The sequence below is a fragment of the Phaseolus vulgaris genome, chromosome 1 (genome assembly GCF_000499845.2).
Source record: "Phaseolus vulgaris cultivar G19833 chromosome 1, P. vulgaris v2.0, whole genome shotgun sequence".
In the NCBI taxonomy this organism is placed as follows: Eukaryota; Viridiplantae; Streptophyta; class Magnoliopsida; order Fabales; family Fabaceae; genus Phaseolus; species Phaseolus vulgaris.
In genome coordinates, this window is record NC_023759.2 from 49,826,867 (window position 1) to 49,852,442 (window position 25,576).

Here is a 25,576-nt window from a genome sequence, read left to right on the forward strand (position 1 = left end):
AAAATAATATCTAACTAATGATTAATTATTTTTATTTTAAAATTAGTTAATATTTAATTATTTTATTTGTTATAAATTAGTGTCAATTAATATTTTTAATTATAGAATATATTTTGTAATGAATTTTATTATCATATTGAATAAATAATTAAAAAATATTTCTTAGTAGAAATTATATAAGAACATGTTAGAATTTGGAAAGGTCAGCATTTTATTATTCTAATACTTGTTCACAAGATAAAGATAGTAAAAACAGGGTATTCATATTTACGTAAGTTCAGTTTGTGGAAGCCTTTTCATTCTTGAGTATCATGTGAATTGATTTGGATTTGTCCTCTTCAACCATTTCCCTCAGTATGTCATCTTCAATCATCTTTGCTTGTGAATGTGAAGTGTTCTCCTGAAATGCCTCACTGAAAATCATGCTAGAAACCCACTCTTTCCAAGTGGTTCTTCTGTACTTATCTTCCTCTAATGTGCCTCTTGCCAAAAGCTGATATGCATAAACCATCTTTTGCTGACCAGGACGAAAGGCCCTTGCAATAGCTTGCTTTGTCTTCGATGGATTCCACTCTGAGTCCAGAAAAATCACTCTTGAAGCTGATGTCAAACTAATACCTTCACCACAAGCTTTGATTGAAGCAAGGAGCACCTTTGATGCTCCTCTAGGTTCTTCAAACTTATCTATCACTTTTCCACGTTCAAAGAGGTCTTGTTCCCCATTAAGCAACAAAATTTCTCTACCCTTTTCCCATTTGAACACCATCTCAAATAACTCTACCAATAACTTCACAGGTGCATGATTGTGACAGAATATAAGTACTTTCTCCTTCTCCATAACATGGAGAACAAGGCTCATAACAAATTTTACTTTTGACCCTGCCTTCAAGTCTAACTTGCATTTCTCTAGCTGCTGCAGTTGGTCCAAAGCCATAAACTTATTTGCATATGAGGCTGTTTTAACCAGCCATGGATGTATTGATCCAAGGGTTATCAAAAGCTCTAACTCCAGAGGGTACCCTGTGCACTCAGCCATTCTCTTGTGCAGTTTCATCAAAACTTCACTCTGCAGGTCAGTTGTATTCATTAGCAACGTAAACATTTTCAAGCCAGGAACACTGTTAAAACTTGCACTTTCATAAATATCTATGAAACCATTTGTGATTTCTCTCAACATGTTTAGACCTTGCATCCTCTCATGTCGATTACTTGAGTCAATCTTCTTGGTAATGTTGTCTAAGAACAATTTTCTAGCTTGAGACTCTAGCAAATGACGTGACTTCTCTGTTGTTTTGCCTTTTCTTCTGCCATTCGTGTCTAACTCTTTCAGCACTTCGTAAATAAACTTTGGTCTTGCCAAACAAAGTGTGTTAAAGTATTCACTGAAGTTGTTCTGAAACAATGTACCAGAAAGTAGTATTCTTATATCTGTTTGTACTTTCATCAACACTTTCCTCAACCTTGATTTAGTGCTTCTAGGATTGTGACCTTCATCAAGTATCAGGATCCCGGATCTTTCCCTCAATGCTTTAGCCATATACTTTCTGGGTGTAAACTCTGAACCCTCTCTCATTAATGCTAAAAATGAGGTATAACTCATGACCAGAACACCTGGGTGTGTTTGCCACTTTTTTATCTTGTCCAAGCAGTTCAAAATATGCTTGACATTTTTATTTGGATTTCGAAAATGAGGAAGAACAGTTGAATTTTGCATATCATCTTTCTGAGGTTCACTGCGCCCATGAATCAGATACACTGGCACAGAAATATCCCATTTGATGAATTCTTTGTGCCAAGTGTGAAGAGTGGTTGTTGGAGCAAGGACAAGAGGCTTCATCCCTGGGAATAGCTTTAAATAGCTAATGAGAAATGCAATGATGAGAAAAGTTTTACCAGATCCAGGAGAATGAGATATGACACAACCCCCTCTTCTTTTGGATTCTGCATCCATTAGTGTTGGATCCATAGACCCACTAATATTTTGCCAAAGAAATTCGAAAGCTTTCTTTTGGTGGACATGCATCTTTTCTCTAAGTTCAGGGATCAACTTCCAAACGTTGTCATGTTCCATAGAAATTAGTTCATCACGACTTGATAACTGATGGAAATCATCATCTTTATCATCCTCTTTTCCACTGCATTGCTTCTCCTCTTGTTGCCTCACTTGATAATACTTTTTCATCTGTAAATGTTTTGAACAAATCATGAGGTTATACTGGTTTTGACTATATACATGCCTTGCATCACAAACTGCAACAACAAAGGGATAACTGCTACCACATAACAACATTATACATAGTGGGAAAATAAAACAACTACTTAACTTTCTAAAAATAAGCAACAAACAAAACACTTAAAATAAACCTCACAATTCCTCCCTGAATGATATTAGATTATCAGTTTAGACCAATTCAGTTTCAGAACATATTCCTACAATTCCCAAATGCTACACTCACAAAAGCTGCTACCAAATGTTAGGAAGACTAAAACATAGAAAGAAGGAAATTAGCTATAATATTAAACAATATTGGTTTGGCTATATATATATATGCCTTACATCACAAACTGCAAAGACAAAAGGATAACTGCTGTCACATAAGAGCACTGTACATAGTGGAGAAATAAAACAACTCAATACTTAGCTTTCTAAAAATAAGCCACTTAAAATAAACCTGACATTTTGAAATCATCATTAAAGAAAAAAAAAACATACATTTCAAGTTTTGAACTTGACTTACAAAGGGTGGCGTGACATATTTTATCTCGGTTTTCACAAAGCCACATTTGAAGCAATATATTCCAATTTCTTCATACAGTCTGTAGTCATGTTGACAAGTGTGATTAGATTCTTCCGAATTCTCAGCAAAATTGGCACCAATTGAACCCTGATGTGAATGTTAAACCGATCAACCTAAGAATATAAGGTAAAAAAACCAGACTATACAGAGACAAATCAAAGGACTAAATTCAGTTGCAATTTCTTAAGTATAATTGGTGATGTTTTCTTATTAGAAAACAAATTTTATCTCAATAATATGTGTTGACATTTAATGAAAACTTTTATTACACAAATTAGTGGGTGAATTCCAACTCTAATTATAGAATAACATGAATAGTACTTCTTCAGAAACTGCATTTAAGTTGTGTTAAAGAAATGCAACATAGAAAAGGGAAACAATTGTTATAAATTACTTCTTCAATATGAGATGATGTCAATGCCATTTCCATTTCTCTCCACAGCATATCCATCTCAGAGATTTGTTCCTCTTCCTCTCTTTGAGGTATTTCTGCTTCCTTCTTTTTCTCCAATTTCGTTATTTCCTTCCACAGGTCCATTACAGTTGGTTCTTCTTTTGTAGGAGTTCTATTAATATCCTTTAAGTATGAATCAATTATTTCCTTGTAGTCAGTTGCATTTAAGCTTCTATAATTTCTGTTGGACTTTAAATTGGAATTTAAGTCTTCCCATCCAGGATCAGAATCTAAAAATCTCTTCCTCTTATGCTTATGGTTGCTGTAATTTGCATTACTACTAGTACCTTTGTCATTGAGGTCATGATGCTCAAGGGCTAATGAATCTCTCTCTTCAAGAAGAGGAACACTAGCAAGTCGAGTTTGATTTTCATTTTGGTTGGCCTCACCAGACTTTAATTCCTTTTTTCTCCTCCTACTGTACACTAAAATCTGCCGGCAAGAACACACATCATCATCATCTTTCCTTTTCATGATCTTGTATGGCCAAGTTCGAACATTGCCAACCTTTATTTCAGAAACATTACCACAACCTAAGTAACGTTCAGGTTGTATGTTCATACGTTTGGATCGTCTTAAGCCCTCAACATCATAAGATGGTGACACTTCATCATAATGGGAATCATGTGTATTGGTGTCAGATACATCAACTTGAGTAACAATGGGCTTCATCGTGCCATCGTTCACTTCAAAATTAGCAACACGCATACTAGAATGCATGTTTAATGAAGAGCCGGTGGCATCACTACCTAAAATTTGATACACAATCTTGTTTTCCACAGATCTTGCATAGAATGAAACCTTCTTTAAAGCAGATGTAACAACTAACCATGAAAGGTCAGATAAAAATTTTCCTAGTACCAATTTAGTATGCAATACTTGGGAGCAATCTTCAGATGATTCCCATCGATAGTGTTGGTCTTCACAAGTATTACGTTCAAGCTTTTGGAGGATGGCAATTTCATTTATTCCAATTACCTTAACCTCCTTACTGAGAGTTCTTATCTCTCTACCAAGTGAACCTTGATTAACATAGAGGTTTACATAATACAGACATGAGCACCCTGAATTATGGTGTTTTCTCTGTATAGAATTTATTTTAGCATCAAGCCACACCTACAAGTAAATTGATAAAGAGAAACTAGATTAGACTTTTAATGTCCTCAAGACTATATTGTAATTCTTAAATTAAAGACCAGAATGAACTCAGTTATACTGGTGCTAAAATCATTCCCTCATAACTGCATACAAATACCAATCCTTTAGATCAACAAAACAGGAGAGAAAATGATAATTTTCAGTCAATTTCAATCAATAATAAAATTGTGTAAAAAAGTGCATTTAAAAATATATTCCTGACATATTGAAGAATCTAATTTAACAGAGATCCAAAACTAAAAAACCTTAACTTACATTGTCAGCACAAAATCTATCAGAATTAGTATCACCACTCTGAGAGGCTGAGAGAACACAAATGTCAATCCCACGTCTTAAAAAGTTGGAGCAATCAGATAAAGTGGCTTTCCTTGATCTTATTCTAAGGTCTGACAAAAGGCCCTTCTCCGTGGTCCTATGGTGATTATCTATGCATTGCAGACTCGTAGTTCCTGCCTCAATTTTTATGAACTCTACAGCTTGCCATGAACCAGACAACAATGTCTCAAAGGCTGTTAAAAATTATCAAAGGCTGTTACAAATAAAAGGAAAGAACTAGTAGTAAAAAATTCACTGTGAATTAAAGATGTTCTTCACCAGGATCAGGGAATTTACAACCTGTCCATTATCATAAAATCCATTCTCTAATAATCTATTGATATTTATTTCCCCTGTATTATTTATCATGCATGGTGATAATGGATTAACAAAAACATAAGGAAATACTTACGATAAGCATGGAATGGATGCTTTGATTGCCGTGAATTTCTTCTTATATGCATCATTCAGTTTAAGTTGACAGACTTGCCTGAACTCACTAATTCTTGATATAGAAGGATGAATATATATAATGAATATTTTTGAAAGATACAATGCAATAACCCTGTCAAGAAAACCAAACAAAATTTAAGATTTTACTCATCTAAACATGTTTCTGCAAAGTCTGAAAACATGGTGACTATATTACATATTGGTTTGTTTTTAGTAAATCAATTACTTCATGGTGACTATTATGATTTTAGTGTGTGTCAGTAACAAAAAAGAAAAAACCTTTACAGTCATCAAACAAGTGTGTCGTTCAACAGACATAAAAAACATTAATTCTGATTTAAGATTTTTTTTTTGTAAAGTATACATGAAATAGCATTGATAAAAAGAAAAACTATTGTTTTTAAGAAACTTGTGTTCATGGTGAATTCAAAATCCATTAGTATGTTTCTACAACATGTGAAAAAAGTGTGAAAAACTTCAAATGTTAACATGAATTCCAAACTTCAAATGCATAATCTAACATGATCTACCATGTAGCCTACCAGATTATTCCACCAAACTCCTATAAACATGTTGCACACACTAAACTGGAGTTAAACATACCTGAAATAAGCTTTTAAAAGATACTCTTAAAACTAAAGCTGCAACAAAGAATGCTCCCCAAAGAGAAGAGAGAAACATAAAAACTGTAATGTCCATATTCACTTGAGAGAGATTATGCACATTTGGAATTAAAATGCAAAATCAGATACTCCCAGAAAAATCAAATCAAATTAATAAGATAAATCAAATAATGAATGTTGAAAATATACTAATATTACCGCTCTTATAAATTTCATACCTGCTGTTATAAAAATTATATGACAATATTCATTTCTGACACAGTATGTTAGTTTTTTTTAAGAATTAAAATATTAGCTCTTTAAAGTATTAGTATTTTAAACAATTAGTCCCTAATTCTTTGTTGTCAATGAGAATATTACACTCTAACAGTAAGTAAAGATATGTGATCCGATTCTGTAATAATTATTTAAACAAAAAAGCAATATTGTACCAAAGTACAAACAAAATGTAATAATATTATATAAATTACTATTATATATGTCATATATTTCAAACTTATTTTTCACTAAAAATACGTCATCCCCCTTTTAATTAGTGTATTTTTATTCACTTTTTTCCTTATACCTTTTTTAATCTTTACAAAAAAAAAATTTATAAGTCCTTTGAGACATAATATTACTAATTTTGATATGCTATTATACTGAAAATGCATCACATCAGCACATTGGCGGTTTTACAAAAAAGTTGACGATAATAATTAAAAACGAAACTTGAAATGTTGAAATGATTTCCGAAAAAACACTTATAGGATTAAAATATAAGAATCACATAAAATTGAAGAGAAAAATTATGTCTTTTTTTCATTATGTTAAAACAAAAATCTGTTTTTTTTGCAACATTTTTTTTTGGTGTTGATGTGTAGCACATACACATACGAAACAAAAATACGTATAATCTCTAAAATGTAGGACACGGAGACACGATTTTATATATTATATAATTATGAATTATATAAATTGACAATAAAGATTTATGTGCACAAATGTGTTCCAGATTATTTTTTGGAGCAGAAAAATATTTTTCATGACTGGTTCAAAAAGATTTGTTTCTTATTTTTATAATCATAATAAAAATTTATACAATAAGTTTGAGATTTTAAAAAATTAATGTATTTTTCCTTTTTAAAATTGTGTTAGAAACGTACTAGAATTGTCAGAAATCTAACAAATACTTTTTGAATTAGACACTTCATGGATATGTGTCCTACAAGTGTCATACGAGTGTCAGTGTTCAATACAAGTATCCGACATCAACACATCATTTAAGATAAGTGTTCGAGCTTCATACCTTATACTCACAGACAAAAGGTTCTGCTCAATGGGATTGCATCACGGGAATATTTCATGCATACACCTATAGACATTAAAGTAATAAAATAACGTAGTTAAAAGTTGACTTACTGTTGATTTCGTAGGAGAATAATTTTAGTGGTAGATAAGTGGAAACTCTGAATCCATATATAGATAATATATTTTGCTAAAATAGAACTTTTTGAAGTAACATTGGTGGCTATGATATGTATAAGTTTAGTTTCGCCATGCATATGGCTACAATTAATCATATTTGGGCAAAAATATCAACATGCAATGCTATTATTATACTTTAGTGTTCTTCAACATGCAATGTGTAGGTCGATTTCCAAGCGCAAGTCTGAAGCCAGATTTTACGACATCTCCATTTCCCTATACCATCTGCATTAGTTTTTTCTCTGCTGCAGCAATTGTTGTTCACAGTTGCATTTTCTGTCCTTCTTGGGTTGCCTCATCGTGGAAACACGAACACATGAATCAGGAAATACTAATTCATTGGTTGCATATGTATATAGACATAGATAATGGAGAATCCAGCAAGCAATGTAACAATCACCAGTTATTGGGATCCGCATGCACATTGGGAAGTTTGTCTCCAAAAAGATAGATTTGTGGGGTCTTATGGCATTTTCATTGGGGATCGCCCATTCTCTTTTGTACTTCCTGTGACGTTGTTCCAACTCTTCACCTTCAACTTAATCTCTAGAACCATCTACTTTCTTCTCAGGCCTATAAGAACACCCAGATTCATCTGCAACCTTCTGGTAAGCTTCAACAATTTCCCTTCCAAATGATTTTTTTTTTTCTAGCAAGATATAATAAATCTAGCCCACACTAAAAAAGACTTGAAATTCAAAGATCAACCCGTCACCATAACACCATATCAGTAACTATTAATTAAATATATGTATACCAGGGGTTGTAGGCACAGAGAATAAAAAACATGTTAAAGACCTTTAACCAGATTTAAGATCAAACTTTAACAACTCGTTCTATACCTTAAAATCTCGTTAATAATCCAAATATTACACAGAAATTTTAAGCTCTTGGAAACGTGTGTTAAACGTGCAGGGTGGGATTATTTTGGGCCCCACATTTCTGGGACGCAACAAGGCGTATTGGAGAACTCTATTCCCAGAAAGACAATCAGCGGTGCTAGTGTTTTCAGCGTTAACAGGAACCCTATATTTCCTGTTCTTAGTGGCACTGAAAATGGACGTTCTGATGACTATTAGAGCCGCAAAAAGCACGTGGCGACTCGGAGTAATACCCCTCCTCGCTTCATTTGGAGTCATCATTGCATTCTTACGCGTCTTCTATACCCGTCCAGAGTTATCTGCTACACAAGATTTCGTTGCAAGCCTCTCAATAACCGTTGCAATGGCCATCAGCAACTTCCCCGTCATCTCTGATGCATTGATCGAACTCAATCTCATAGCCACAGAGCTCGGTCAGATCGCTCTCTCCTCCTCCATGATCAACGACATCATACTATGGCTCCTCATCATTTTCCACAGCTTCGCCTACGAATCTGATCTCAAAATTACGATGAACCTGTTGGGAAACTGGTCCCTATTCATGTGTTTCATGTATTTCGTGATGCGACCCACCATGAAGCTGATTTCAAGGATAACTCCGGTGGGGAAACCGGTGAACGAGGTGTACGTTGTGTTCATTCTTCTGATGGTACTGGTGATGTCGGCTGTGGGAGACATGATGGGAGTATCGTGTCTGATGGGGCCACTGGTTTTGGGGTTGGTGATACCGAGTGGACCACCCTTGGGCACAACACTTGTGGAGAAGAGTGAGGTTCTGGTCGCCCATGTTCTGCTACCCTTCTTCTTCATGTACGTCGGAATGAAAACGGATTTGTCTGCGCTCAGGGACTGGCGCTTGTTTTTGACTCTGCAGAGTGTCTTCTTCGCCGGAGACTTGGCCAAGTTGTTGACGTGTATTTTGGTTTCTCTAATGTACAACATTAAGCCTAGATATGGCACTTTGCTTGGCCTCACCTTGAACATCAAGGGAATAACTCAACTCATAGGTTTTGTTAGACTCATGAAAGTCCAGGTATATTCATATTCTTGGAGTTGTAATGTGGTTGGAAAAAAAATGATATATCTGAATTTGTGTTTTGATGAGGTTTTTTGTAGGTGTTGGATAATGAAACATTCAGTCAACTGGTGTTCTGTGTGGCGCTTATCACCGCGATCGTTACACCATTGATTAACTTACTGTACAAGCATCGACCTCGAATCCTACAGACAGCAAACTTATACAAAGGCCATGTGAGAACCATCCAAAGCACTCCAAGAAACACAGAGTTTCGCATCATTTGTTGCGTCCACAACGAAGACAATGTTCGTGGCGTCACTGCTTTGATAGAGGTGTGCAGCCCCGTGCTAGAGAGCCCCATAGCCATTTACGCCGTACACCTCATCGAGCTTCTAGGAAAAAGCACACCCATTCTCATTCCCATAAACAATGGACTAAAATCTCTCTCCGTTAACTATCCCAACACCAACCACATCATGCGAGCCTTCCAAAACTACTCCAACAACTCAAGTGGACCCGTCACGGTTTGCCCCTACGTCAACGTGGCATCCTACAAGAGCATGCACGATGCCATCATTACCCTCGCAGAAGAAAAGATGGTGCCTTTCATCCTCATCCCCTTCCCCGAAAACGACAACGTTAATCACGTGGGACACGTGGCAGCATCCATCCGCAAAATGACCGCGAGCTTTCAAGCGCATGTTCCGTGCACGTTGGGGATTCTGGTGGACAAGCACTCGCGGCTGGGCACGTTCAACAGCGACGTGGTTTTCAACGTGGCGGTGTTCTTCATAGGTGGGGCCGACGACAGGGAAGCGTTGGCGTTGGGGATGCGGATGTTGGAGCGCGAGAAAACGAGGGTGTCGCTGTTCCGGTTCGTGGTGAACAACAGAGAGTACGGTAACAAAATTGTTCTGACGAAAGAGGAACGTGAAGAGGAAGAGGAGGATATGCTGATGGACGAGGGGTTGATCGATGAGTTCAAGGGCATGAAATATGGGAGTGGTAATGTTTCTTGGTACGAGATTTTCGTGGAGGATGGGGTGGCGGTGTTGGACGCAGTGCATAGTTTGGAGGGAAACTATGACCTTGTGATGGTTGGAAGAAGGCACAACGATGGGTCTCTGGATTCAGAGGAAATGGCAACGTTCATAGAGAATGCTGCTGTGTTGGGAATATTGGGTGATATGCTCTCTTCAACGGAGTTTTGCATAGGGATGATTCCCGTTCTGGTGACACAGTGTGGAGGGGTCAAGCTAACTAGCAGTAACAAGCTCGATAAAATATCTTCAACTAATTTATCTCTAAAGAGTTTTTCTGACACTAAATAAGACTACATTTTGGATTCCTGTGCATAAATTATTTTAGGCATTAGAATTAGCAACTCAATTTTTCTGCAAAACCCTAGATATGTATCTCATTCTTTTTTCTATTTAGCAGAAGGAATGTTTGTTTATATTTATAGGAGATTATATTTCAGCACCCCTCCTATGGTTTTCAACCTTTAAACACAGTAGTACTCACTGCTCATATTCGATTGGAAAATAATCATCCATGCATTTTAGTAATATTTGAATTTAATAGCTATGAAGCACGACACGATATGGATACCAACATGAAAATACTTATAATTTCTAAAATGTAAGACACGAAGACACGGATTTATATATTATATAATTTTGAATTATATAAATTGAAAATAAATATTTATGTGCAAAAGTATGTTTCATATTCTTTTGGAAGCAGAAAGATATTTTTCATTACTGGTTCAACAGAATTTGTTCCTTATTTTTATAATCATAATAAAAATTTATACAATAAATTTGAGTTTTTAGAAAATTATTGTATTTATACATTTTAAAATTGTGTTAGAACCGTGTTAGAATTTTAAAAAATCCAACAAATATTTTTTGAATTGAACACTTCATCGATAAGTGTCATACGAGTGTCGATACCGATACGTGTGTCCGACACGGATACACCTATTTAAGAGAAGTAGCCTCATATTAATAATTAATAATTATATATACGTAAACATTGTATTTTTAAATTGATATTTTTATTAGTGTATACATCATTAAGAAGTTGTATTTTTGCATATTGAACCTTGAAAGAGTCTTAATACTATATTTTTTTTAAAAAAATGAGAAACTTGAATAGAGATTTTATTAAAAGAGGATATAAAATGAATAAAATAAACAGTAGAAAAACGATGTTAAAAATAATTAATATAATTACCAACTGCTTTTCTTTCATTATTTTTTTTAATTGTTGTTTTGCATAATCATTAATATATCTTGAGATAGAAATGAGAAAAGAAAGGGCTTTTTCTTTTGAAGAAATTTATCTATAATCCGGCCTCTTTACCTTAGAGTTTATTGAATGAATGAATCTGAAACACTAGAAACAGAGAATATATGAAAGAAGTACAAACAGGAAAAAAGCATAACAACTTAACAGAAAGAATAAAAGCCCATAAAGCCCAAATGATCGGCCTACAAGCCCATAACAACAAAACTAAAAGGTTATCAAAATTTTATCAAAAATATTTTTATTATTATAATAGATTGTCAAAATATTTTTATTATAATAGGTTCTGAAGTAGATCAATTTTTTTATTATTATAATAGGTTTTCAAAGTAAATGTAAATGTGATTTACTTTCTCAGTGTCAAATAATATTTTCCAAATAATAGTATAAGATATTTATGTTACATGTAATTAGATATTTATAAGTCACAAATAAGGAAATATCATATCAATCAAACATTTATTTTTGAGAAATTACAAGACTAAATTTTAATGCTTGGATTTTCATATTTTAATTTATATTTTGTCACCAAAATAATTCTCCAATAATAAGTCAGTTAATGATCAGTTAATTCTCCATTAACCATTAGCTGTTTACCGTGTGCCTTAGCTCTGTGACAGCACAACTTTCTTTACACGCCGAAATGCCATGAAACTCTTTTTTGACTAAACTGGTCAAGAAAAAAAAAAGTCTCTTGACTAAAGTTATATGCATGATAAATTTTTGAAAAAATATATTTTAAAATCCTTTTAAAAAAATTAACAACCATTCTAATAATATAATAACACATATTAATATTTAAGTTAAAAAATAAAAATATAATTAAAATACTAAAGTTTTTTTTTTATATTAAAGTAATTGAATGTGAAATGATTGTCTGTAATAACTAACACCATACCCGCAGCTCATAGTTCCCTAGATTTTCCAAGTCAATGTCTAAATATAAGTGTTTCATCTGCCAATCTAATTACAACATTTCAAAAGTTTATATATATGTTTTTCTCCTCTCTCTAATCTGCATCTCACGTGTTTGCGAAAACGCAAACACATGAGAAAAAAACCCTTTGTTTTTCTTGTCAACCAATTGGTTGGTAAACATAAATACAATGAAGGACAGTTCCATAACCACTGTGTATAATGACAGTAGAGCTGGTCATTTGGTGGTTTGTGTGAAGAATGATAGAACTGTAGGCTCTTTTGGCGTGTGGATTGGCGATAATCCATTGGATTTTGTGATTCCTATCACATTGTGTCAACTCATCGTACATGTTTTACTCTCAAAAGCGTTGCATTATGTCCTCAAGACAATTCATATACCCAAATTCATCTGCTCTATCGTCGTAAGTTTCTCCTACTTTTCTTTGCTAAATTTTAGTTACTGCTCATCAATGTTCATTCAAATAAATTATACATTCATGCGTGAGTTCAAATGCCACCTTTAACCCTGAATATATATGGAAAATGATAGTTTCACCAACTTAGAATTGTATAAATTTTTTGATGTAATAGGTTTAGAAATAAATAAAAGGTAAGTTTAGAATTAAATGATATAAAAATATAATGTACATGCATGCATGATGTTTGCGTGGTGGATTGATAGAGATTGACAAGAAAAAAAGTTTACAGGCGGGAGTTTTGTTGGGGCCAACATTCTTGGGGCGCAATGAAGCATTACTGGGGGCTTTGTTCCCGCTAAGACAAGCTTTGGTTATGAACACGTTGTCCAAAATAGGGACAGTTTATTGTGTGTTCCTCACAAGTCTGAAAATGGATGTAACGACAACATTAAAAGCAGCGAAACGATGTTGGCGATTCGGCGTGTTTCCCTTCTTCGCTTCCTTCTTTGTCACAGCGACCCTGTTCTCTCTGTATTCGCCCCATGCCGCTGACACAGACAAAAGTGAAATGTCGATATACAGCTTCCCCAACGTCTTCACCTTGAGCAGTTTCGCTGTCATCTCAGACACCCTCATGGAACTCAACCTAGTGGCCACGGAATTGGGGCAAATCGCTTTGTCTTCGGCCATGATCACCGAGATACTGCAATGGCTTACGATGGAGCTCCAGTTCAACACAGACATGAGCATAGAAGTTATACTTGTGTTCTTGGCAGGTGCATGCGTGTTCGGTGTGTTGTGTGTTGTTATTGTGAGACCACTGGTGAACGTTGCTGTTGAAAAAACTCTACCCGGGAAGCCAATGAAGGAAGCGTACGTTGTGATGCTTCTTCTGGGGCCACTTATTATGTCAGCTATTAGTGACAGCTTGGGGGTATTCTTCATTATGGGACCTCTTTTCTATGGTTTTATTCTGCCCAATGGACCCCCAGTGGCTACAACGATTATAGAGAGGAGTGAATTGATAGTCTCTGAGTTTTTTATGCCTTTCTTCTACATGTTTATTGGAAAAGGAACAGATTTGACTGGAATTCATGACCATTGGGAGGTGGTTCTAACAGTTTTGGCAATCTTGATTTTGGGATGCGTGGTCAAGGTGGTTGCATGTGCACTTATTTCTCCCTCCTACAAAATTAAGCCCAAACATGGCGTCGTGCTTGGCCTCATATTGAACGTCAAGGGTATAGTGGAACTCATCTTTTTCAATAGAATGAACAAACTCGGGGTAATATATTTTCTCTTCTTCTTATTGCCTTCAGTTTACTTCTTTTTTATCAGCAAGAGTCCATGAGTATCTAAATTACTTAATCCCAAAAGATCAATGCAACCTAAAACCTGACTAGTGTTATGTTACTAAAACTGACTCAGATCATGAATACAATAGATAATCCTTTATATATCTAACAGGAACTTCTTAAAGGCAATGAACATTAGCAGGATAAATGTAATGCATGAGGTTGGTTTTTGCAGGTAATTGATACAGAAGTATACAGTGTGGCGGTGATATATGTGGTGTTAATCACATCACTTTGCGTACCCTCGATCAAATTATTGTACAGGCACTGTCGCGTAAAGTCAAGCGTACAAGAAGGGCGTGTGAGAACAATCCAAAACATCAAACCAAACACAGACTTCAAAATCGTTTCGTGCCTCCACACGGATCAACACGTGCACAGCATGATTGCCCTAACAGAGGCATGCAACCCAACCACAGAAAGCCCCATCTACCTCCACGTCATCCATCTCATCGAGCTCTCCGGAAAAAGCACACCCATTCTTCTTCCCATGAACAAGAACAACAGAAAATCTTTGTCCGTCAACTACCCCAACACCAACCGCATTTTGCGTGCATACGAGAACTACTCCGAAAACTCAAGTGGTCCTGTGAATGTTCTTTCCTACGTCAACGTTGCCCCGTACAAAAGCATGCACGAAGCGGTTTGCAACCTCGCGGAAGATAACTCGGTGCATCTCCTCGTTATTCCGTTTCACGAAAATGATCAGAGTCTAGGAAGCCACGTGACCAGCACGTTCCGCGAGCTCAACGCAAATTTTGCTGCTAACTCGAAGGGCACGTTGGGGATTCTTGTGGATAGATTCTCGGTGCTGAGTACGAGTATCTCCGAGTTTTCCTTTCATGTGGGTATCTTCTTCATCGGTGGAAAAGACGATAGAGAAGCATTGGCGTTGGGAATTCGAATGGTGGAACGCGGCAACACGCGCGCGACCTTGTTCCGGTTTGTGATATATGGAGGTGTGGAAGACGAAGAGGATATGTTGGAGAAGACATTGGACGAGAGTTTAATAGATGAGTTTGTGGCGAAGAAGGATTATGGTAGTGATGTGGATAACGTTGTTTACAACGAGGTTGTGGTGGAAGATTCCATAAAAGTGTTGGAAGGTATTAGGGAAATAGAGAAGGAGTATGACCTAGTGATGGTGGGGAAGAGACATAGCATGGGGGATTTCAGGGAAGAAGAAATGTCAGTTTTGATGGATAATTGGGATGAGTTGGGAATTTTGGGGGATATGTTAGCATCGAATGAGTTTTGTGAAGGAAAAACTCCTGTGTTGGTGATGCAATGCGGTGAGAAGAAGGTAAAACAATTACAAAAGCTAGGCCCTCATCACTTCTTCACTTAGATAAATCTTTCACAAATGATACTTTGATAACATGAGAGATGAGAATTGTATACAAATTTTTGATTTTTTGATGTTTTGATGTTTTAAATATAAATATATATAATTGCAATGTGGTGGTGTAAAAAAATAATTTTTCAATATATTATTATCCTAAATCTTTCTTTGTTTGCAATTTTCTTTCTCATGGTTTCAGACAGATAATTCAACCATACAAGGACTTTCTATCTCTATCCTTTCCTCTTTCCTATCTCCTGTAAATTATATAGTGTCGATTTTAAAAATAACGTTTAGATATTTGATTATTTTTTTAATGATGAATTTTGAATAGTGAATTTTGTTTATGTAATTTAACAAAGCAAATCAAAATTCAAATAAATTATGGTAAGTATGTTAAATTGTATATTTTTTTTCCTAAAATAATGGTTAAGGGTAAATAATATTTTAAAACGTAAAAGAATTGAAATAATCATTACAATGAAGAATATTATGCATATTAAAATGATTTATTTCATTAATTAAAATTATTGATGTAATTTATTGAATTTAAAAATTAATTTAACACATGTATGTATTTATTGTTTTGCTATGTAAATTAAAAATGAAACAAAAAATTAAGATAAGTTGTAGTACAATGTAAATTAATTAACTCAAGATTGAAGGAAAGTAAAATGCTTATATATATATATATATATATATATATATATATATATATCACCTTCATTGTTTATATAGATCATTATTAAAATTATATAATTAATCTAGTCTAAACCCAATTTTTTAAGAAAATATTCAAAATTTATCATCTAAAAAACAACTATGTACATCTTAAAAATAATTAAATACCTAATTTTTAAATAATAATACTATTATACTTAAAATATATAAAAAAAATATAAGTTTTAACTAATAATATATATATTTATTAATAATTAATTTACTCAAAAAATATTAAAAAAATAGTCATTAAAATGATGACTTCTTAAAAAAGACATGGTAATTATTGAAATAACGACTCCTTGTATTAAAATGGTTATAATTTACTTAAAAATTCGTAATTTTTAAAAATTTTACCCCAAGTCAATAAATTGGTGCTAAAATGTTATTATTTTTCATAACAAGAAAAAATGTGATGTAAATGAATTTATTTTAGGGATATGAATGTTTATTCATTTCATATTAAACTTCAAATTATGATATGTAGTTTTTCTTTTAAAAAAATTCCTTTTAACAATTTTTTAAGGCTTAATAACTCCTTGTTATACATTATTACTGTGCACCAGATTGGATTGTAATGTTTGTGATGTACAGTGAACTGCTTGCCATTATATATTCCTTTTGACCTTAGGAAGATCCATAACACTCCAACCATCATATTAAACATCAAAATGAAGAATGTTTGGCAACACAACCTATATAATTTCATTCCTAGTTTCTTGTTTCAACACTTAGAAAACACAGCTTCATATTTGTAACAAAACGGGCTAAAGGCCCAAAGCAAAATCAACACCTGATGGACCCTTGTCAGCCCGAGTTCACATAAAAACGAGGAACCAGGATTGGTTCACAAATATCATATGTATTACCATCATTTAATAATCGTACATATTATTATTTTATTTTAAGATTTTATTTATTCTTATTATTTAAACATATTTTTTTATTATTAAAAGGTATTGTGAAAAAAAAGTGAGTGTAAGTTGATAATTTGCCAAAAAATAACTAAAGAGAAAAATAAAAAGGATGACCGTCTTTCTTGTTTCACTCTATATACTAGTTTAGGCACGTTATTAAAGATAATGATATATTAATAATTTACATTTTTTATATCATTTAATTATAAATTTACCTCTTTTATTATATATTTTTATATTTAAATTTATTGCATCAAGATTTGTGTATAACTTATCAATCCATCATTTTCCGTTGTTAAAAGTGTGAACATGAAAGAGAATTAAAAGAGAAAAAAATTTGTTGACACTGTAACATTAAATAACATACTTTTGACACTACATATAATAATATTTTTAAAATAAAAAATAAAATATTAATTTATTAAAGTGTGAAATGTATGTTTTTATTGTGGAGAATCAACACCTTTATGCGAGAGTATATGTTTTTAGGACAATATACATGGACAACTCTAATTTTTTATACAACCACGTTACAACTCTCAATACTATTATTTTAATACTTTTTATATCATTTAATTACAAATTTATCTTTTATTATATATATTTATTTCTAAATCTATCACATTATATACCATTTCAAAAGTTGTTAACGGATCATTTCCATGTTTTTATCCGAGAGTATATGTTGACATTGATGAGAGCTTTTAATGACTGATACACTATACTGTGTTAGTTGATGTGAACATTTATGAGTTTAGTCATTAAAATTTCAATAGCTGGGTAGCTTTTTTAAACTGAGTAGTTTCAATAAAGAGCAAAAGGCAAAGACTTGTAACAAAAAAAATTCCAGAGCTTATATTATCTTCAAAACTAGCAATCTGGTTGTAACATGAAGTATTGACTAGCGGGGCCTGTGACTATTCAGATGCTATATGCGTTGAAACCGCATCACCACCATCTCTCCCCCTAAGTTCCAACCCAAAAGAACGTTCCATAAATGCAAAACAAAGTAATGAAAACAAAACAAAAAAAGCCTCCCCAAATGCAGGGAAACATTATCCAAACTTTGAAAGTAACAAAAACTGGTATCACTCGGTTCTTTAACAGATGATTATTTTGAAAATGATCCTAACAAAGAGGCAGATCCAGTGGAGGAGGCTCTATGGATTGCAATTTCCCAACACCGTTCTCCACTAACAACACCGTCGCCAAACCCCACCCTATGTGGACGTCCAAGTGACAGTGCATAAGCCACGCACCTACAATTGTAATAAATACACACATTATTACAATTCATTCCTCTTTTTTCTTCATCTTCTTGCATAATTCAAACTATAAAAATCATGTTTTGATTGTTAGTACTATAAATATGCTATTTTGTCGAGTTTACGTACCTGGATTATCAGCAACAAATCGAATAACTGCCCATCCATTTACAGGCACAGCCACTGTGTTCCTCAAAGGAGGATCAACAAGGTTGAATTTGGCCCTATCTTTCTTGGGGTCGAAGTTGCCGAACCCCTCTGCAACAATGTAGAAATCATAGCCATGAAGATGGATAGGGTGGTTCTCAGGAGTAACAATGCTAGTATCCTGCAACACAATCTCAACCCTTGACCCGAACTTCAACTTGTGAGCCTTAGTCCCAGGAATAGGTTGCCACAACGAACGGCTCACGTTGCCGGTGTAGTCGAACTTCACCGGCGGCTTCCCCGGAAAATCGGTGGTGAACACTCCCGGGGTTCTGTGGTAGTGAGCCTGCAAGATAGAAACGTTGTTGGGGAGCACGAAAGACACGTTGTTCATGCTTGCAGTGAACCTCGTCCCATTGGGTCCCTGCCATAGAAAGTGCTACAAAAATTAATACCATGTTTAGATTTCACTTATGTTCATGTTTAACATCTTCTAGGTTATGAATGGTTAGAATGTTGGAGTATTATGATATCTTTTCTTTAGTTCAATTGAATGTTTAATATTAGATTATTTCTAAATTTTCTTTTGTTTGTTTCTTTAGTTCTGATTGGATTCTGATTCCTTTAATTTGTCTTTTCACTTTAGTTTGTTTATGGTTGTGATTTTTTACAGGATTAATTTTAAGTAGTCGACTGTAAGGCATTGTGTTGTAAAGTCGATTTATTTATAAGGATTGACTCTGAAATAATTTATATATATATATATATTATTTCTTAGTGATAAAAAATGTAAACATGTTAAAAAACTTATCTTTTTTAAGATAATAGATGTTACATGTAGTGACAATTTTTTATACATAAACTCTTATGTAATGCATATAAGTTTCTAAAGATAAGCGATTAGAAGCACCTTACAAAATTATAAGAAAAGTTAGTTTTACAGATTTCAAGAAAAACTGTTTTTGTTTTATGGCATTGATAAGTGAATTAGGTTAATAGTGCAATACCTGACACCTATTTGCTTTGAAGTTTTTGGGGCACTTGTTGAGTCCTAAGCCCACAGTGAAGAAAAGGCTTTGATCGATTTCAGCGGGGACCTCCACTTTTCTGGGGCTTCTGAAGCTTTTGCTGAAAGCAGTGACGGTGTTTGTGTCGTTGTAAGCAGGGAGTGGAGGCATTATGGGTTTCGTTTTGTTCTTCACACCTTTAGAATGATGATGTTTAGAATGGTTGCCATGGTGAAGTGATTTGTATTCCAATATTGCGGTGGTGGTGGTGTTGTCAAACGCAGCGTTTTGAGCAGATTGGTATGCACGCGCCGCCATGTAGTAGCGAGATGGTGGTTGGTCGCCGGTAATGAGGACATCGGTGGTTTGGCCGGGTCCCAACATGAGGACTTTGGTGGTGAAGGGTTTGAGGTAGGAGGCATCGGCGCCAACCACCGTAAGTTTGTGGTTTGCGACGGTAAAGAAGAGAGGCTGATTGAGTGCAGCATTGATGACACGTAGAAGGTTTGTTTCTCCACCATGAATTGGAACAATGCTAGTATCTGTATTTCCAGTCATATAAGAGGGCAAAAAAAGTCACATTCCTAAAACCAAAGAATAAAACAATGTAATGCATTGTATTTGATTTTGAGTAAAATATAAAAAAAGTCATATTATCTTTTAACTTTTGGTTGATCAAATTAGAGTTTTTGAACCATTTTAATTTAAAAATCTTGTGTCTTTGTTTTTGGTTGGGGGAGACACTTTGTCGTTGAACGAGAACAAAAAGTAAAAAGGGCATCAAGTAGAGGTTGTACCAAAAGAACCATATTGTTGACTTGGTTCTTAAATAATAGACATCTTTAATAATTTCATATCATACGTCATTGTCTTAAAAGGCTTATCTTTTGGTTCCTGTTTTAACTGTTAAATCTTTTGAAAAGTGAAATTATTAAACAAGACAAGACATGTGACATGTTGAATGTAATCAAACATTAAGAAGTGAATAGAACCTTTGGTAGAGCACTTGTAAAGATCACCAGGTTGACCATTGATGGTGTAAGCATCAGACACGTTAGGAGCTCCTCCAGTTCTTCTAGCCTCCCTCACCACATCAATAGGGTTTGCGTCCCACCATTCCCCTGATCACCATCATCACTTTCACCCTTCAATCTTTGCCCCAAAGCAAAACAACAGCAAAAAAACACCACAATCTCTGTAAATTTAAAAGGGAGAATTGATTACCAAGAAGAATGGGTGTCTCGTGGTTTGGCTTGGGGAAAGGGTAGAGTTCTCCTTCCCTAGGGCGAATGATTAAAGCACCATAAACGGTGGCTCTCAGCCATGAGCTATGAGCGTGCCACCAAAGTGTGCCTTCTTGTCCTTGAACAGTAAAACGGTAGGTGTAACTTCCTCCAGGACGAATGGGGCACTGAGTCACAAATTCTGGTCCATCTGCCCATCCTGTTCTCATTTGCCTAACACCGTGCCTGAAAACACAACCACCAACAAAAACCACTCTCAATAATGCATGTTCCTTGCCAGAAAGAGAAACGAGAGAATAAATATATTAAGAAGTGGTAGCATGATATGATACCAATGAATTGTGACATTGTAACGAGCTTTGTTGGTGACTTTGACGACTAAAGTGTCTCCATTGTTGATTTCCAAGGTTGGGCCGGGGAATTGGCCATTCACAGTGATGGCATTGTGTGTTTTGCACAGCCTCTTCACTGGAGTTGCTTCAACCTAATCCATGACAACCAGCAAGGCAACTATTATATATATATATATATCTTACGAGAAAGTAGTAAAAAGAAAGTAAGAGAGCACACATACAAGAAACTCATGCGCGTGAATTTTGGCATATGCTGAAGACATGAATGGTGAAGTGAAGAGAAGGAAAATGGCTAAGAAGATGGAGTGGAGAATAGGTTCCATGTTTGGAGAGCTTAGAGTGAATATGAATGGTGTAAGCTAAGAGTGAAGGAGGTGGTTTTATAGGGTGGATTAGAGGGTAGAGAAAGAGATAAAGTTGAAATGATTAATTAGGTTAACTTGGTGGAGATCAGAATCCAAAGGGAAACTAAACTTGGTTCAAACCTATAGGAGTTGTTGTTGCACCCGCTACTTCATTAATTATGCTTACTTCACAAGTTAGAGGTTTTCTGAAACATAATTATATCCAGATCTTTGTTCCCAAATAAGATGGGTTAACTACAACTTTCTCTAAGCAAAACCCATATAACTGTTTTCAAAAATGTCTCACTATCATCTAATTCCTGCTATGAATTCAAGTTGCCAATTTTGTAATATATATTTGACTTATTACAAAAACAGGAATTTTAACAAACTCCATTTTACTAAATAATTATAATTATTACATATGATTAGGTTATGTTACATACTCATAATCTCAATCAAATTTCATTATAAAGAATCAAAATTTGTAATCTATAAAAAAAATAATAAGACTCACTAATTGGTAAAGACTATAGTGATCTTAAACTATATAATAATTTCTCCCTTTTACCATCCATCCATTCCATTCTTCGTAAAAGTATAACCTTTCAAAAAGGCCAAAACAAAAAGCATTTTTACTTTTTTTTCTTTGCTCTGTTGATCGATCAAATTCTTGCAAATTACCTGCAGATAACTACATATAGTTTAGTGTAAACTGCCTAAAGTGCACTTTCTTTTCATCTAAAGAATGCTTGCGATTTGTTTTATTGCTCAAGAAATTGGTTAAGTAACAAATACTCAATTACATATCCAAATTTACATTATTATTATTATTATTATTATTATTATTATTATTATCATTATCATTATTATAATTATTATTATTATCATTATTATGCGATTGTGGGATAAAGCACCTAATTATTATATTTTAAACACTTTTAAATGTACATAAATAAAGTTATCAATTTTTAAAATATTTAACAACATATTAATAAAATTATATTAACATTAAAACACATTATTAAATATATTTTTTTAGTTAAACACATATTATTTCTAAAATTTAAAATCTACTTAGATATATTATGATCTTTCCCCTAGTAATATTAATGATGGTGTACCTATAAGAAAAGTAGGGAATAAAAACATACTTAATATTTTATTAAATTAAACTTATTTTTTTCTATATTTATAATAAATAGTTTGAAAAATAACTTAGTTTATAAATTACACTTATTTCTTTATTTTAAATCATATCTTGTTATTCACCAATTTTTATACCTTTTAGGGTACTGGTTTTGATGGATATAAAATAAAAGAAGTATATATAACTAACTAAAGTGATTTGAGTGCCTCTTCTAACAAGAACTTAGTTAGAAATAATTATGAAAAATGTATCTGAAGCCTTAATTGATAAATTAGGTGAGCAGTCACCCAACATGATCTGCCAAGAATAACACGCACAAGAATGTCATACTCAAAAAGAATGTACACTTCGTTTTTATTTTTGAGGAACATTGCCGTATACTGTCACATCTTCAACTAATCTCATAGCTCACAGTTTTTCAAATGTTTGACAATTCGCAGGAGAATTTGGTTTGTTACAGTTGATCATCTGTTTGTGGTTTCACTCCCTCAAATCATTCTTCATACCATGCATATGGATAACACCAATTCATACTTTCACACTTACAATACTTTAATACATTAGTTTTCTGAAGAATATAAAAGCTTAATATCTTAAACTGTGAATCAACTTTATTTCATATATAAGGGATACAAAATAAGTATTTTTGACATACATTTGAGTGCTGAAATTATATGAATTGTTTTGTCAAAAAAATAATATCAGAAAAAGACCATGATTTCTCACAATGTTTCTGCATATATATTGTATAGGTTCATAATGGTTCGGGGTGATAAAATTGGTTTTAAATTGTTATATACATAATTAAACTATAGAATTGATTTTAGTTACATGTTATAAATATACAGAGAAGATGGCTTTTGAAATAGTGTACACATTACAAGCTAATTGTTTATATTTGATATGGATGAGAGTTGGTAAAGATACAAGAATGAAAGTGTAGACAACGGTTTTTTTTAAAGATGTTTATTTTTTTAAAAGAATATGCATAACTAACAACGTGTTTGATGTAATAAGGTTAAAGTATTTTGTGTCTTTAACTCTTTGATTTGTCTATTCTTGATTTTGTTTATGTCAATGTTAGTTTGATGAAATTTGATCTCAGTAGTTTGGAAGATTTTGTGTTATTTGATAGTTTTGAATTTGTTTATAAGAGTTTTATTCTTGTTGCTGATAAAAAAAAATGTTAATATATTTCTAAAATATTTAACATTTATTTATTAATTTTTTTTTTTTTTGAAGATTTCACATCGACCAAAGATTAGAGTCTTTCAAAGTATATAAGTGGATGCAAATCTCACTTTATTGAGTCGATTTTGTAAGGTTGAATTAGGCTTAAAATTCATTCTGTAACATTGTTTTTTAATTAAAGAAAAGAAGGAAATAGAGGTAGTGTGTGTGTGGAGGGTGGTGAGTGTGTGAGGATGTTGTAGAGTAAAGGGTGGTGGAAAGGAGAGAAAGTTGGACTGGTTGATATTTAGTGTTCCTATGGCATCATGTAATATAAAATATATAAATCTTAAATTGCAAGGAATGATGTATAATCTGAATGTTGTGTGAAAAATGGCATAAAATGGGTTGATTGATGAATGATGGGAACAGGTATAGAAATCTTTTAGTTTTTGGTTGGTTGTGCGACAAACCGTTAGAGCGAGAGAAGAAAAGATGAGGGTGATTCGTAGACTTTTGAAGATAAAGAGATGGAGAGACCAAATTGAGATTTGATAGGTGAACAACAAATCATGATACTTCATTATACAAGTTGGTAGAGTTTTTTACTGACTCGTCACATTAAGAAAGGCAAAAATAGGAACTACACCTTCTGTCCTTTGCGATAACGTACCCACGTCCAAATTGTAAATATATGCCTCGTGTTATGTATAATTTCTCTCTTCTTTTTCATGGTTACTTATAAAATGGGTACCAAATTTGTTGATTATCTGGGAACCTACACCACATTTTCACCCATCATATTCTTCTCTTCCAAAGTGGGACCTTCTTAAACACTAGGCTAGTTTAATTAATTTTTTTTATAACAAGTCATCTCTTTTTAGGATCCAGACTCATCTAACTAGTTTTTGAATCTTTGTTACCTTTAGTTAGGACACGTATATGTCTGTCAATCTCATCATGAAAAATATCTGGATTGTATTGGTAAGCGAGATTTAGAGACATAGGAATAATTACATTTAAAGTAGAGTGATTGACTATTATGAAATTTTCTCTTTGACACAATTAAAGATTTGGTCTTTGATCACATCAAAAACTCTCTTTTATGGGCTTCTCCTTCTCAAATTGGAGCCTAGAATCTTATACAAGGTTTAGTTTGGTTAGATGCTTTTTTTGTCTTTGAGGAGAACTAACTCTTGTGGTAGCATTGTATGTTAGATTGTTTATGGTTTATACGGTGTATAAGGGTTGAACCACTCCTTAAATAGATTACATTTATTTATTTTTCTTTTATTTTTCTTTGTCGATAAAAAAAAAAAAATAGATGAAGGTATGATAGGTAGCTAGGTATGATAGGTAGTTAGGTTTGAGTGATAGTGTTCACTTAGAGGGTGAATAGAGGAGGTGGTGTGTCGCTATAATGGTGTAGAAACTTTTGGTGAGCCATTTGAGTTTCCATAGTGGGTTTCAGTGATAGTCTTCACAATGGTCGAAAGTCACTATAATGGTTTACAAAGTTTTGGTACCACAAAGGACCAAAAGGTTGCCTAATTAATTGGTACCACAAAGGGTTGCAAAGTGAACTAGGCCTTCACCCAGCTTTGCCATATAGACTCAACTCAACACCTTTCTAATTTATATATACCAATAGCCAAGTCAATTAAGCTAAACAAAAATCTTAACTACTACAAGTTAAATTCAAATCTGGTTACTAAACATTAGTTATAATAAAAACTAAAATTTGTTTG

At 33.7% G+C, this 25,576-nt stretch overlaps 4 protein-coding genes across 4 annotated transcripts; 2 read left to right on the forward strand and 2 right to left on the reverse strand.

Annotated features, from left to right (window-relative positions):
• Positions 1-239: 239 nt before the first annotated feature.
• On the reverse strand, positions 240-5,189 carry LOC137816117 (SNF2 domain-containing protein CLASSY 1-like). The gene is made up of 5 exons (XM_068619208.1): positions 5,138-5,189; positions 4,666-4,919; positions 3,193-4,368; positions 2,730-2,885; positions 240-2,173 (listed from the first exon to the last, which is right to left on the reverse strand). Exons 1-5 carry the CDS (start codon positions 5,187-5,189, stop codon positions 278-280), a joined length of 3,534 nt encoding a protein of 1,177 aa, XP_068475309.1. The 3' UTR covers positions 240-277.
• A 2,237-nt stretch (positions 5,190-7,426) lies between these two features.
• On the forward strand, positions 7,427-10,512 carry LOC137815109 (cation/H(+) antiporter 15-like). Its single transcript, XM_068618153.1, has 3 exons — positions 7,427-7,876; positions 8,184-9,182; positions 9,266-10,512. Exons 1-3 carry the CDS (start codon positions 7,637-7,639, stop codon positions 10,496-10,498), a joined length of 2,472 nt encoding a protein of 823 aa, XP_068474254.1. The 5' UTR covers positions 7,427-7,636; the 3' UTR covers positions 10,499-10,512.
• A 2,071-nt stretch (positions 10,513-12,583) lies between these two features.
• On the forward strand, positions 12,584-15,628 carry LOC137816261 (cation/H(+) antiporter 15-like). The gene is made up of 3 exons (XM_068619339.1): positions 12,584-12,817; positions 13,104-13,970; positions 14,345-15,628. The coding sequence occupies exons 1-3, from the start codon at positions 12,584-12,586 to the stop codon at positions 15,515-15,517; spliced, it is 2,274 nt and encodes a 757-aa protein (XP_068475440.1). The 3' UTR covers positions 15,518-15,628.
• Positions 15,629-17,977: 2,349 nt separating this feature from the next.
• Positions 17,978-21,537, reverse strand: LOC137815110 (laccase-12-like). Its single transcript, XM_068618154.1, has 7 exons — positions 21,386-21,537; positions 21,144-21,295; positions 20,792-21,036; positions 20,560-20,688; positions 19,568-20,109; positions 18,543-18,984; positions 17,978-18,407 (listed from the first exon to the last, which is right to left on the reverse strand). The coding sequence occupies exons 1-7, from the start codon at positions 21,485-21,487 to the stop codon at positions 18,277-18,279; spliced, it is 1,743 nt and encodes a 580-aa protein (XP_068474255.1). The 5' UTR covers positions 21,488-21,537; the 3' UTR covers positions 17,978-18,276.
• Positions 21,538-25,576: the final 4,039 nt, after the last annotated feature.

Excerpts from the sequence above, each read along its gene's own strand:
- LOC137816117 (XM_068619208.1), bottom strand. The coding sequence starts at position 5,189 with ATGCATATAAGAAGAAATTCACGGCAATCAAAGCATCCATTCCATGCT. Across the intron at positions 2,886-3,192 it reads CATCATCTCATATTGAAGAA|GGTTCAATTGGTGCCAATTT; the intron begins GTAATTTATAAC and ends CATTCACATCAG. Across the intron at positions 2,174-2,729 it reads CGCCACCCTTTGTAAGTCAA|TATTATCAAGTGAGGCAACA; the intron begins GTTCAAAACTTG and ends CAGATGAAAAAG.
- LOC137815109 (XM_068618153.1), top strand. The coding sequence starts at position 7,637 with ATGGAGAATCCAGCAAGCAATGTAACAATCACCAGTTATTGGGATCCG. Across the intron at positions 7,877-8,183 it reads GATTCATCTGCAACCTTCTG|GGTGGGATTATTTTGGGCCC; the intron begins GTAAGCTTCAAC and ends TTAAACGTGCAG. Across the intron at positions 9,183-9,265 it reads TTAGACTCATGAAAGTCCAG|GTGTTGGATAATGAAACATT; the intron begins GTATATTCATAT and ends GGTTTTTTGTAG.
- LOC137816261 (XM_068619339.1), top strand. The coding sequence starts at position 12,584 with ATGAAGGACAGTTCCATAACCACTGTGTATAATGACAGTAGAGCTGGT. Across the intron at positions 12,818-13,103 it reads AATTCATCTGCTCTATCGTC|GCGGGAGTTTTGTTGGGGCC; the intron begins GTAAGTTTCTCC and ends AAAAGTTTACAG. Across the intron at positions 13,971-14,344 it reads TTTTGGGATGCGTGGTCAAG|GTAATTGATACAGAAGTATA; the intron begins GTGGTTGCATGT and ends TGGTTTTTGCAG.
- LOC137815110 (XM_068618154.1), bottom strand. The coding sequence starts at position 21,487 with ATGGAACCTATTCTCCACTCCATCTTCTTAGCCATTTTCCTTCTCTTC. Across the intron at positions 21,296-21,385 it reads TTCACGCGCATGAGTTTCTT|GTTGAAGCAACTCCAGTGAA; the intron begins GTATGTGTGCTC and ends GTCATGGATTAG. Across the intron at positions 18,408-18,542 it reads ATTTGTTGCTGATAATCCAG|GTGCGTGGCTTATGCACTGT; the intron begins GTACGTAAACTC and ends TTACAATTGTAG.